The 12,369-nt window shown below is 40.8% G+C and overlaps 1 protein-coding gene across 1 annotated transcript in view; it reads right to left on the bottom strand.

Annotated features, from left to right (window-relative positions):
• Positions 1-12,369, bottom strand: part of DARS1 (aspartyl-tRNA synthetase 1) — a 70,564-nt gene that overhangs the window by 16,559 nt on the left and 41,636 nt on the right. The window contains exon 5 of the mRNA XM_059704570.1: positions 5,375-5,477. Coding sequence (XP_059560553.1) covers positions 5,375-5,477 — 103 coding nt within the window. The remainder of the gene's footprint in view (positions 1-5,374; positions 5,478-12,369) is intronic.

Genomic DNA, 12,369 nt, shown 5'->3' with positions numbered 1-12,369 from the left:
CTCCCTGGGTTGTTGAAACAGTCAAATGAGCTAAATATACTTTGTAAACTCTAAGGTGCACACCAATGTGATGAATAAGTAATAACTGGAGTTGAGGGGTTTGGGTTTAAGGACTTGCTTTGTCACTATAGCTGTTGTTAGGCAAGTCACTTAACCTCAGAACTTCAATACCGTACTGTGTAAAATGAGGTCTGCAGTAAAAATCAAATGGAATAATAAATATAAAAACACTTTTTCATTTGAAGGGGCCATTATCAAATGAGTTGTTAATGACATTTAGCTATTTCTACCACCAGAACTACAGTCAGCCCAACTCTGCTGTACCTCTCCTTCCTTTTCTCATGCTTTTCCCAAATATGCCTTCCTTGCTTTCTTTCATCGAACGTATTATATCTCCTTTCCTTCTGCTCTCCTGGTTGGGAGCACCATATGAGGTTATTCCTTTATGGTGTTAATATCCCTCAACATCTACTCACACTAATTGCATATTTTAGTGCTAAAAAGCAGTTAGGTCATAATGAATTAGCTACTCTTAATGTTAGCCCATTAATTGTTCCCAGCTATGCCTAGAAAACCTGCTAAAGCACAAAAAGAAAACAGAGCTTGTTTTGTTAATTCAGGAAATTGTATTTTTCCATTTGGTAGATCACATTTAGCATTCAGGTGAGACACTTAAAGAAAAAATATTAGAAGGATACTCCAGTCCTCACAGTAAAATAGCATTATTTGACACCACCTCTTATACCCAAATTGTAGCACTTCCTTTTGATGAGTTAATGGAAACTTGATCTGCAATGCAAACTTGGAAAACTGAACAGCTACTTCTTTTATTATTAAAACATGTCTTTTCATTGATTTTAGAGAGAGAAGAATGGAAAGAGTCATCAGAAGGCTGCCTCCTGCACCTCCCCGACTACGGATCAGGCCTGCAACCCCAGCATGTGCCCTGACCAGGAATTGAATCTGAGACCACTCAGTATGGGACAATGCTCAACCAAGTAAGTCACATAAGCTAGGGCTTTTAAAATATTCTTTTGCCTGGCCAGCGTGGCTCAGTGGTTGAGCGTCGACCTCTGAACCAGGAGGTTACGGTTTGATTCCCAGTCAGAACCCATGCCCAGGTTGGGGGTTCGATCCCCAGAGTGGGGTGTGCAGGAGGCAGCTGATCAATGATTTTCTCATCATTGGTGTTTCTAGCTCTCTCCCTCTCCCTTCCTCTCTGAAATCAATAAAAATATATTTTAAAAAACTTTTTTTAGAACTAGTAAAAATTCATTGTCTCCTTTGCTAGGTTGTGAGTATTCCGATCCCCAGAACCTCACAGAGTGCTTGGTGCAAAGTATATTTTCAGTAACTGCTGGTTGAATAAGTAAATAAGTCATTGATTATAAAATTCTATTTAGTATAAAATATTTATGCTTTGTGAGATACTTTATAATTATTTTTATGGAGGGAAAATTTGTAAGCTCTTGGGCTTTATATTTATTATCAACATTAAGTTTATAATAAATGCTCCATAATCAGAATGTTTTAGAAATACAATTATTTGCTATAGTCACTAAAAATTTATTTATTAAAATACTGAAAAAGATATGTTGCTTGGAAGATAGGGGTTTGTTTTTCTTGGTCAGTGTACCCTTACATTTGCCTTTACTAGGTTAAAGACTTCCTGGATTGGTTTAAAGTGAGATTTGCACAAAGAAAACAAAGTAATTTGGCAAATTAGGTCAGTAAAAAAGACAAGACATTCTAAGCTTTGAAGAGTTCCATGACAATCAATTCCAGTTAAATAACCTTATTCCCAAATAAATGTGCATGTATGAGTCTATCTTTCTGCATTTGTTTGTCAGTTTGCCTGACTGCTCTATTTTATATATGCTCACAGGGTGTGTGTGTGTATGTATATGAGTATATATAAGATAGGGCAATCAGACAGACTGTGTAAGAGAAATTTAATGATGCATTTTATAAATACAAAGTAGGCTCGGATCTGAGAACTGCAGGTTCAAAATTGCAGGGTTATTTCAACAGTACTAAATATATATAAATTCACTTATAGTATTTTCAAAGGCAATGAAAATAAGCACTTCCAGTTTTTATGTCTGAGGAGAAAAGAGATGTGAAATAAATCTTGTACGAAAGTAAGATATTGCTAGAATGTAAGACCAATATAGTATTGTCTCTTGACTTTTCTATACTGTAAAATATCAGAAATAAAATTGTAAGAAAAGATGATTAAAAATTAGTATAATTAATGTTTAGAAGTACATCATCATAAGAAAGTTCATAGCAAAATAGGTTCATAATAGTGAATAAAGCTTCTCCAATGTGTTACATATTTTTCCCTGTGTGACTATGGTAGATTGTTTATAAAAATGGCTTCCATCATTCCTCCTGTTCTGTACATATGCCCTTTTCCAATGATGTCGCCTCTCCTAACATCAAAAGGTGGAATCTATTTTTCCATCACTTATATCTGAGTTTGGCCATGTGACTTGCTTTGATCAATGAAATTCTTAGCAAACATGACACAAGCAGAAGCTTGAAAAGTGTCTGCACACTAAGGCTTCCCTCTCTTGCTGCTAGGAACCAGTCTGGTACCATGTCAATAAGCATTAGCTAGCTTGCTAGATGAACTGAGGCCACAGGAAAATATGTTCCATAAATATCAGTGAACCCTGTCGATGACCCATGGAGCAGATGAGCCAATCCAGATGGGCCAACTCTAACTGCCCAATGTACAGAAAAGTGAGCAAATAAATGTTTGTTGTTTTAAGTCACTAAGTATGGGGTGATTTGTTATAAAACAAAAGCTAACAGATTCAGTTAGTCTATTTATAAATCTCAACATTTTGTAACACCTCTAATTATTAAGAAGATATAGATTTAACATGAATAGTTATAAGAACTACTCAAACCTATTTCTGTACACAATTTTTATGTGTGCGTGTGTGCGTGTGTGTGCACGCGCGCATAGTCAATCCTCACCCCAAGATATTTTTCCACTGATTTTTAGGGAGAGTGGAAGAGAGAGGGAGAAACATCGATGTGAGACAAACACATTGGTTGGTTGCCTCCTGCAAGAGCCCTGACCACCCCAGGCTGGGGAGGAGCCTGCAACCAAGGTTGACCGGAATTGAATCCGGGACTAATTAGTTACAAAGAAAAAGAATTTCTCAACCTTGGCTGCACATTAGAATTACCTGGGAATCTTTTTAAAATCCTGATTCCTGGGCCTCATCCTCCAGAAATTGTTTCTTTGTTATGGGGCCACAACATTAGTAACAAAGAAACAGAATTTCGGGAGGATGAGGCCCAGAAATCAGGATTTTAAAAAGATTCCCAGGTGATTCTAATGTGCAGCCAAGGTTGAGAACCACTAATCTATAAATATAGTATTTCTAAAGGTAGCTTCAATAATAGATCCATTACAAATCATTTCACTTCCACGCTCCGCTCCGAGGGCAGGTTCCTGCCTGAAACCTCACCCTGACGGCAGGTTCCTGCCTGAAACCTCGCCCTCCAGGAAACAGCTGGGGGAGGGTGCAGCCGTTTCCAAGACGACCCCTGCAGGACTGGTCATGGTTCTGGCCATGATGTTACACTCAGGTTTTTTATATAAGTAGATAGCTATTTTCCCTTTCTCTATAATGGAAGTGTCAACCAAATTCACGATCAACAATGACAGATCGAAACACATGCATGCGATTGACACCAGCAAGAGCTTTATAAGTATTGCGCATGCATGAATCAACTTAGCCTTTTATAGATATAGGATATATCTATAAAAGATATATGAAAGAATATATCTATAAAACTTGCTTAATTAGACCTGATTTCTGATTTAGCTAAACTTTTCCCAGCCCAGTGAAGCACCCCAACTTCTCTTTTAGGTAATTATCAGCAACACAACAGTAAATATCATTATGAAGCAGATTATTATTGTAGATCATGAAGGGAGAACAAAGGGTAAAATATTTAACTGCAGCAGTGTATGCCTATATTCTGCACAGTGAGAAAACCTGAAGTCATTTTCAAGGTCCACCATTTCTTACTTCTTTTCAGTCGGGTCAAGTTTCTAAGCTTTCTAAATCTCCATTTTCCAGCTAATGAAAAGAAAATAGGATTCCACCGAATCTACCGTTTACCTACTCCAGGACCTCTGTGAGGGTCAAATGAGATGAGGCATGGGAAAACGTTTCACAGACAATTGGTTGAAGTGTGAAATGTTTGCACCTGGCTAAAAAGCAAGTTGTGTTCCTGGGCTGAAGAAACTGCAGGGAGGCAAGTCATTGCTAGGGAGAGGAAACTGGGCGTTGCTACGTGACGTCATTACCTGGTGTCCACAGCGACCGTTTCCGGGCTGGGCTGTGGGCTGCATTTTATGCCATGGGGTCTCGGCAGTGTCGGCTGTGATTTGGTGGGCTGTCGTTCTGGGGTGGTGGCGGGGCTTGTGTCTCACTTGGGGGAAGCTGAGTGTTGCTTTGTGGGTGCCAGGTACATGGTGCCGTTTCTCTGTAATTGGCCAGTGCGCGTCACAGCAGCTCCTGTGTTGAGCGTCTTCCCCAATGGTCAGTGCATGTTGTAGTGACCAGGCAACACTTAGCATATTAGCCATATATATATATATTAGAGGCCTGGTGCATGAAATTTGTGCATTTGGGGGTGGGGTGGGGGTCCCTCAGCCTGGCCTGTGACCTCTCACATTCCAGGAGCCCCGCGATTGAGTGATTGATCACCCCAAAGAGGTAGGCCCTGCCCACCTGGCTGGGGTTCTGCGATGGATCGCCCCTTGCAGAGGGAAGCCCAGACTACCTGCCGCAGTGCCACTGGCCGGGATCTTGGAGCCCAATTGATCTCCCCGCCAGCTGCCCTTTGCAAGGCGATCATGCGATCGATCGCGCCCCGCAGATGGAGGCCCCGCCCACCTGCCGCAGCCTGTCGGTAGGTGACCTGGGCCTCCCTCTTTGGGGCGATCATGGGGTGATGGCCAGGTCCCTGCCTTGGCGGGCCTGGTGCCAGTGTGTGTCATAGTGTGGTCATCTGGAAGGTCGTCTGGATGGTTGTTCTGCTATTGGGTCGTTTGGTTGATTTGCATATTATACTTTTATTATTATAGATAGATATATTTAAAAATATATTTTTATTTCAGAGAGGAAGGGAGAGGGGGAGTTAGAAACATCAATGATAAGAGCGAATCATTGATTGGCTGCCTCCTGCAACACCCCCCCTCCCGCCCTGAGGATTGAGCCCACAACCCAGGTATGTGCCCTTGACTGGAACTGAACTCAGGACCCTACAGTCCGAAGACTGATGCTCTGTCCACAGAGCCAAACTGGCTAGGGCCACAATTTTGTATTTTTAAAAAAGTTACCTTTTGAACATGTAGCTCTACATCTTGCTGCGTACAGCTTCCAATTTTCTGATTCACTTTTCTCACAACACCTTCTACATCTACGATGCTCTCTTTGCTGATGCTGTCAAAAGAAAAAAATTCCCAACTTTAATCATCTCGTCAGTGTCAGAACTCATTTGGTGTTTCAACAGTAAAGCTGAACACATTAGACACTTCTTTAATAGAGTAAACCACTTGAGATAAACCCAGACTATTTAACAATACACTATTATGCAGCACACCTTGTGAGATTCTTTGAAGAGAAGATTTCTAGATGCCATCATTTAATTACCATTTATAAAATACTCTGGTTATACAAGGACCAGCACTGAATCACAAGTAATAGGGAAAAATCTTTCAATTATTTATTAAAGAACATTTCCCTGCCTATATTTGAAATTTACTAAGATCAGCATTTCCTATAACAAAAAACACTGGCTTTAATAAATGCAATTACTGGGATGTAATGGAACTAAATAACAGTAGGCCAACTGGAAACATTTCAAGATAATAAAAAGACATTGGGGTGCTGCAATTAAATCCTCATTGCCCATAGAACATATACTGTCATTAACTGAATTTATGGCAGACAATTATTGGATTGTGTAATCCCATTTAAGAATGTCACCCAGCCAGCATGACTTAATGGTTGAGCGTCGACCTCTAAACCAGGAGGTCACAGTTCGACTTGCTGTCAGGGCACATGCCTGGGTTGCGGGCTTGATCCCCAGTAAGGGGCGTGCAGGAGGCAGCTGATCTATGATTCTCTCTCATCGTTGATGTTTTTCTATCTCTCCCCTCCACCTCTCCTTTTCTCTCTGAAATCAATAAAATATATATATTTTAAAAAATAATGTTTATATGAAGCTAAATATACATTATGAGTAAAATAAATGCATCTTCTGGGCAGTGTAATTCCACAGCAAACTTGAATTTTGCAGGAAAATCTGCTCTAGGCTCCCTGTTTATCTGCTTATGTCATAAACCCTAGTTAACTTTGTATTAACCTCTCATGGTTCAATTCCCTATCCAGAATCATAGAGAATATAAACAAAAGATGTAACTCTCATAGTAAAGATTCTATGTATTCTGATGAAGTATTGAGTCCTTCCTTAGTAGTTATGGTGCTATTGGACAAGATTCCAGAAATTCAACAATGCTTATTTTACAAAAGAGAACACCACAATCCATTTCAATGAACATTTGCTCAGGGTTGGGAAAAGGATCAGAATGAGAACAGATGGAAAATGGTGAAGAAAAAAATTTTTTTTCACTTCACTTTGCTACACTGCTTAAAATTTCATAGTGTCTGTTACCAACTACCTTAAAAAAGATCAATAGTACACACATAAGTTTTCTGAACGAGGGCTACCACCCTACACTGACTAAACCTGTGTATTGAAGAAACTCACAATTTATTATGGCAAAAGAGACAGTTGGTGAACTAAGATAAGGCTTCTCTGTGACCCAAAGGCACAACAGGCTTCAGTTTATTCTTAAAAAGGCTTTCTAATACTGGCAGTCTAACGTCACTGAGCCTTTGGTCAATGTGACTACTGCCTACCAGGTGCCCTGTTTGTTTGCATGAGCAAACCGGATACTGGAGTATATAATTCAGGCCTCGTGAGAATTCTGCTGCTCACCTTATATTTCATATTTCATGGACTTAGACCAGTGATGGCGAACCTTTTGAGCTTGGCGTGTCAGCATTTTGAAAAACCCTAACTTAACCCTGGTGCCATGTCACATATAGAATTTTTTTGATACTTGCAACCATAGTAAAACAAAGACTTATATTTTTGATATTTTATATATTTAAATGCCATTTAACAAAGAAAAATCAACCAAAAAAATGAGTTCACGTGTCACCTCTGACACGTGTTACAGGTTCGCCATCACAGCCATAGACCTTTCCATAAGGAAGGTGTTTCTCTTCCTCACTGATGAGTGTGTTGCTTCGTAGAGTACCTGACTTGTCCCAACCGGACCTCCACCTGCTCCACTCCACTATTTCCCTGGCCATCTGGGCTCTCCTCTCTCACCCTCTCCGACTCCCTTCTAGACAGCCTTCTTCAAGCCAACTTGCCGTAGACCGATCCCAGCAGGTCATAATTCTAAGAGCTTCATCAAGAGGTTGATGTAGTCACCTGTTGGGAATGGCTAAAGGCATTTCCCCAAACCTGAACAGGAAACTGATTGTGGCTGCCAGACAGTTAAAGGGCATCTTAATCTACATCAGTGATGGCGAACCTATGACACGTGTGTCAGAGGTGACACGCGAACTCATTTTTTGGGTTGATTTTTCTTTGTTAAATGGCATTTAAATATATCAAATAAATATAAAAAATATAAGTCTTTGTTTTACTATGGTTGCAAATATCAAAAAATTTCTATATGTGACACGGCAACAGAGTTAAGTTAGGGTTTTTCAAAATGCTGACACGCTGAGCTCAAAACGTTCCCCATCACTGATCTACATGTTATTGCCTCCTACTGGCCAAACACCTGAACAGCTGTAGGCTATTCCCCAAACTGTTAATGCTTAAGTGTATTATATCCACCTTGCCTTAGGACAAATTGTGTTAATAAAAGCAAGGGTCCTAGAGAAGGAGGGAGTCTTCAGTTCCTTTAGCTGAAGGTCCTCTGACCCCCCAATGCCTTTCAAAATTATATCTCGTCTCCGGACTCTTTATTAGTCTCTGGATTCTTATGTCATCTACGCGCAGCCTTTTCCAGATTCCTGAACCCTTCTTGATGCTGGGACAAGAACCCTGGCACCAACTCAATAAACACATCTACTCTCAATTAGTATCTTTCCAGAAAGAAACTGGAATATGGTAAAGATACCTTGCCTAAGGCTAACTAAAGTTTCAATTAAATAAAACAAAATTTTATCTTCTTTCTCCCTCAGAAGTACCAGATGATTCCTTTTATCCAGGGCCTGAAACTTGGAACTGAGCCTACCTTTAATTACTTCATTTAATTCAGTAGTATTATGTGCTAAAATATTTGATCAGTTAGATTAGAAAACAACCAGCATTTAAATATTGTTTCCAATACTAAATAACTCCAAAAGAACTTCTGAAAACCTGACCTATTTCTTAAACTAGGGCCAGAGTTAAACTTCTGTAATCACAAACTGGTCTATCGAATCAATTAAAAAAGTAGGATTAACTAGATATAGAGGATGCCTATAATTTTTTTTGCCCTTCCAATCTCAGCATTTCCCCTTATTATATCTACAAGCTACATGTTGTTAAAAGAATACGAGTAGCCTATTTAGATATTAGTAAAATCATTCCATGATTTTTAAACCTTGGATAATTTAGCTGTAATATCTCTATATCTATACCTACAACCATGTCTATATATCTACCTCTATATCCTTCTATTTATCCCTATTTATTTATAGACATAAATGAATTTAGAAGGAAAGAACCTTAAAAAAAAAGTCAAATTTGTGAAAAAGGGTCAGACTAGAACTTGCTAGTTAAAACTAATAAAAAAGTTATAGTATGTATAGAGTCAATACAAGAGGGATAGGAATACTTAAATAAGCTACTGCCAGTATTAGATAAAATTCCATTTTGTACAAAGATTCTAATGATTTTAACTAATACTGAATGTTAAAATGGCTTAATACTTTATGTGTATATACTATATAGTTTGACTGTTACCATAAAGAAACCCTGTTAAGGTTTCAGTTTTACATTTCAAAACTAATGCCACAATATCTATATTTTAAAAGAGGTTATGTCTAACAGGGAACTAAAAGCCTTGGAAGGAAGAAAATCCATAGTGGAAAGCAGAGGAACTCCTGGGAACTATTTTATTGTAGGAGAAATGGATGAAGCAAATAAAACACATCTTTTTTCAAGAGCTAAGTCAGCTATTTTTATTATTGCCACTGCCTCCCAAAACACACTACCACTGCATTGTGCTTTATACTGCTTTCATTTCCCAACTACCCTTTTGAGCCTACATATAATTAATCACTCTACAAACAAGATGAATTAGTATAGCCTTGATATTAAAAATGCCTCGATAGGCACAACAAACTTCATGTCATCCATTAGAAACTGTCAACCGTCAATTTAATAGTTAACTTCTACTCTCTTTAGAAAATAAAATTATAAAAAGCACCATTCTTTACATAAAGTACTTCATAAAAATATTTAGAGTTGACTATCAAGTTTTTAAAAAATATCTTTTTATTGACTTCAGAGAAGAAGGGAGAAGGAGGGAGAGATAGAAACATCAATGATGAGAGAGAATCATTGATCGGCTGCCTCCTGCACATCCCCTACTGGAGATAGAGCCCACAACCCGGACATGTGCCTTGACAGCAAATCCAACTGTGACCTCCTGGTTCAGAGGTGGATGATATTCAAACACTAAGCCAACCCGGCCAGGCTCAAAATTTTTTTTTTTTAAACAAATGATATATGAGTAACTCAAACAATCATAAAACATGCAACTTGGGAGAAAAACAAACAGTACTTGGTTATCTGAAGGAATAAAATCCCATCTTTCCAACGCAAGTGTCATACATTTATTACTTAGAGCCTCACTAATAATTCCAGGGACACTTTCCTTATCTATAGTTCTCTCAATCTTCATTAAAAGCTTTTGCATGTCTACAATAAATAAAAGTAGGAAACTAAAAAAGTCTGGTGGAACTGTTAGAAATAGGTACAACTGTTGTATTAAATAACAGTTGACTGATGAATATATATTAAAAAACAAAACAAAAAAACTGGAAAGTAGCAAAGAGCCACATCTTTTTTTTTTTATTGATTAAGTTATTACATACTAGGGGCCCGGTGCACGAAATTCGTGCACTGGGTGTGTGTGGGGGGGAGTGTCCCTCAGCCCAGCCTGCCCCCTCTCACATACTGGGAAGCCCTCAGGCGTTGACCCCCATCACCCTCCAATTGCAGGATCGGCCCCTTGCCCAGGCCTGACGCCTCTGGCCTAGGCGTCCGGCCCGGGCAGCGGGGACCCGCAGCTGCAGCGGCCCCGCGATCGTGGGCTTCGCTCTAGGCCCAGGCAAGGGACCCCTAGCTCCTGGGACTGCCAGCTTCGACCGTGCCCAGCTCCCATCGCTGGCTCCACCCCTACTTCCTGCTATCACTGGCCAGGGCGGCAAAGGCACCTGATTCTCCGATCATGGCTGGGGGGCAGGGCAAAGGTGGCCCCAGGGCCGCCTTTGCCCTGCCCCCCAGCTCTCAGCTCCCCCCTGGGTTTCTGATCACCGTCAGTGGCAGGGGGCTTCTTCCTGCTTTCCCTTTTGCCTCCCTGCATTGTGCCTACGTATGCAAATTAACCGCCATCTTGTTGGCAGTTAACTGCCAATCTTAGTTGGCAGTTAACTGCCAATCTTAGTTGGCAGTTAATTTGCATATAGCCCTGATTAGCCAATGAAAAGGGTAGCTCGTACGCCAATTACCATTTTTCTCTTTTATTAGTGTTGATGTGTCCTTATCCCCCATTCCCCCCCATCCCTCCCACTCATGCCCTCACCCCCCTGTTGTCTCTGTCCATTGGTTAGGCCTGTATGCTTGCATATAAGTCCTTTGGTTGATCTCTCCCCCTTACCCCCTCCCTCCCCTACCTTCCCTCTGAGGTTTGACGGTCTGATTGATGCTTCTCTGTCTCTGGATCTGTTTTTGTTCATCAGTTTATATTGTAAGAACCACATCTTTACCTAGCACAGTAATAGGTGTTCACAGTGATGGCCCTCTGTCATTAAGAAAAAGGAAGAATGTGTAAAATAGACTTCAAAGATTCTGTTATAATGATCAAACTAGTTTTAATAATTGAAGGAGGTAAGCTTCATAGCCTAAAATAAGAGTAATGTCTTATTATTTAATGTTTCTGAAAAAAAATTAGTTCTTAGCATATCTCTGTGATACACTAAATTATTTGTCCCAACTCTTTATTCCCATGTGGTAGCAGTAATCATCCACACCTTTGCCATGGTTTCAAGGTAGACAGAAGGTTACTTCTCTTCCCTTAGAATTTGGGGTTGGCCATTATTACTTGCTTTATCAATGAGATGTCAGTGGATGTGAGCCAGCAAAGGGTTGAAATGTACTTATGCAGTTGAACTTGCCATTTAGCATCCCTGCATTTCTCTTGAGAGGATGATGCTCAGGTAAATTGATGGTCCAAAGAATCTGAGAAACACCAGGACCCAAACCACAACTTCAGAACAAGCCTAGATGAGCCAAACTCTAACTGACCCTCAGATGTAGAAGCAAGAAATAAAAGTTTGCCCAGCCAGCATGGTTCAGTGGTTGAGTGTCAACCAGTGAAACAGAAGGTCATGGTTAAATCCCTGGTCTGGGATCAGGCCTAAACCAGCAGTCGGACATCCCTCTCACAATCTGGGACTGCTGGCTCCCAACCGCTCACCTGCCAGCCTGCCTGATTGCCGCTAACTGCCTCTGCCTGCCAACCTGATCACCCCCTAACCACTCCCCTGCCAGTCTTATCGATGCCTAACTGCTCCCCTGCCGGCCCGATTGCCCCCAACTGTCCTCCCCTGCTGGCCTAGTCGCCCTCAACTGCCCTCCCCTGCTGGTCTGGTTGCCCCCAACTACCCTCCCTTGCCAGCCTGGTTGCCCCCAACTGCCCTCCTCTGCAGGCCTGGTCCCACCCCATCTGCCCTCCCCTGCTGGCCTGGTCATCCCAACTGCCCTCCCCTGCTGGTCTGGTCACCCCTAACTGCCCTCCCCAGCTGGCCTGATCGCCCACAACTGCCCTCCCCTGCCGGCCATCTTGTGGAGGCCACCTTGTGACCACATGGGGGAGGCCATCTTGTGTGAGGGCGTGATGGTCAGTTTGCATATTACCTCTTTATTATATAGGATATTTAAAAAATCAAAGTTTATTGTTATATGCAGCTGCGATTTTTCTTAAAATTCTATTTATTAAGCATTCATGAAATATATGGCATTAACATAATTAAG

The sequence above is a fragment of the Myotis daubentonii genome, chromosome 7 (assembly GCF_963259705.1).
Source record: "Myotis daubentonii chromosome 7, mMyoDau2.1, whole genome shotgun sequence".
Taxonomy (NCBI): Eukaryota; Metazoa; Chordata; class Mammalia; order Chiroptera; family Vespertilionidae; genus Myotis; species Myotis daubentonii.
This window is presented reverse-complemented; position numbering and strand designations above follow the sequence as displayed.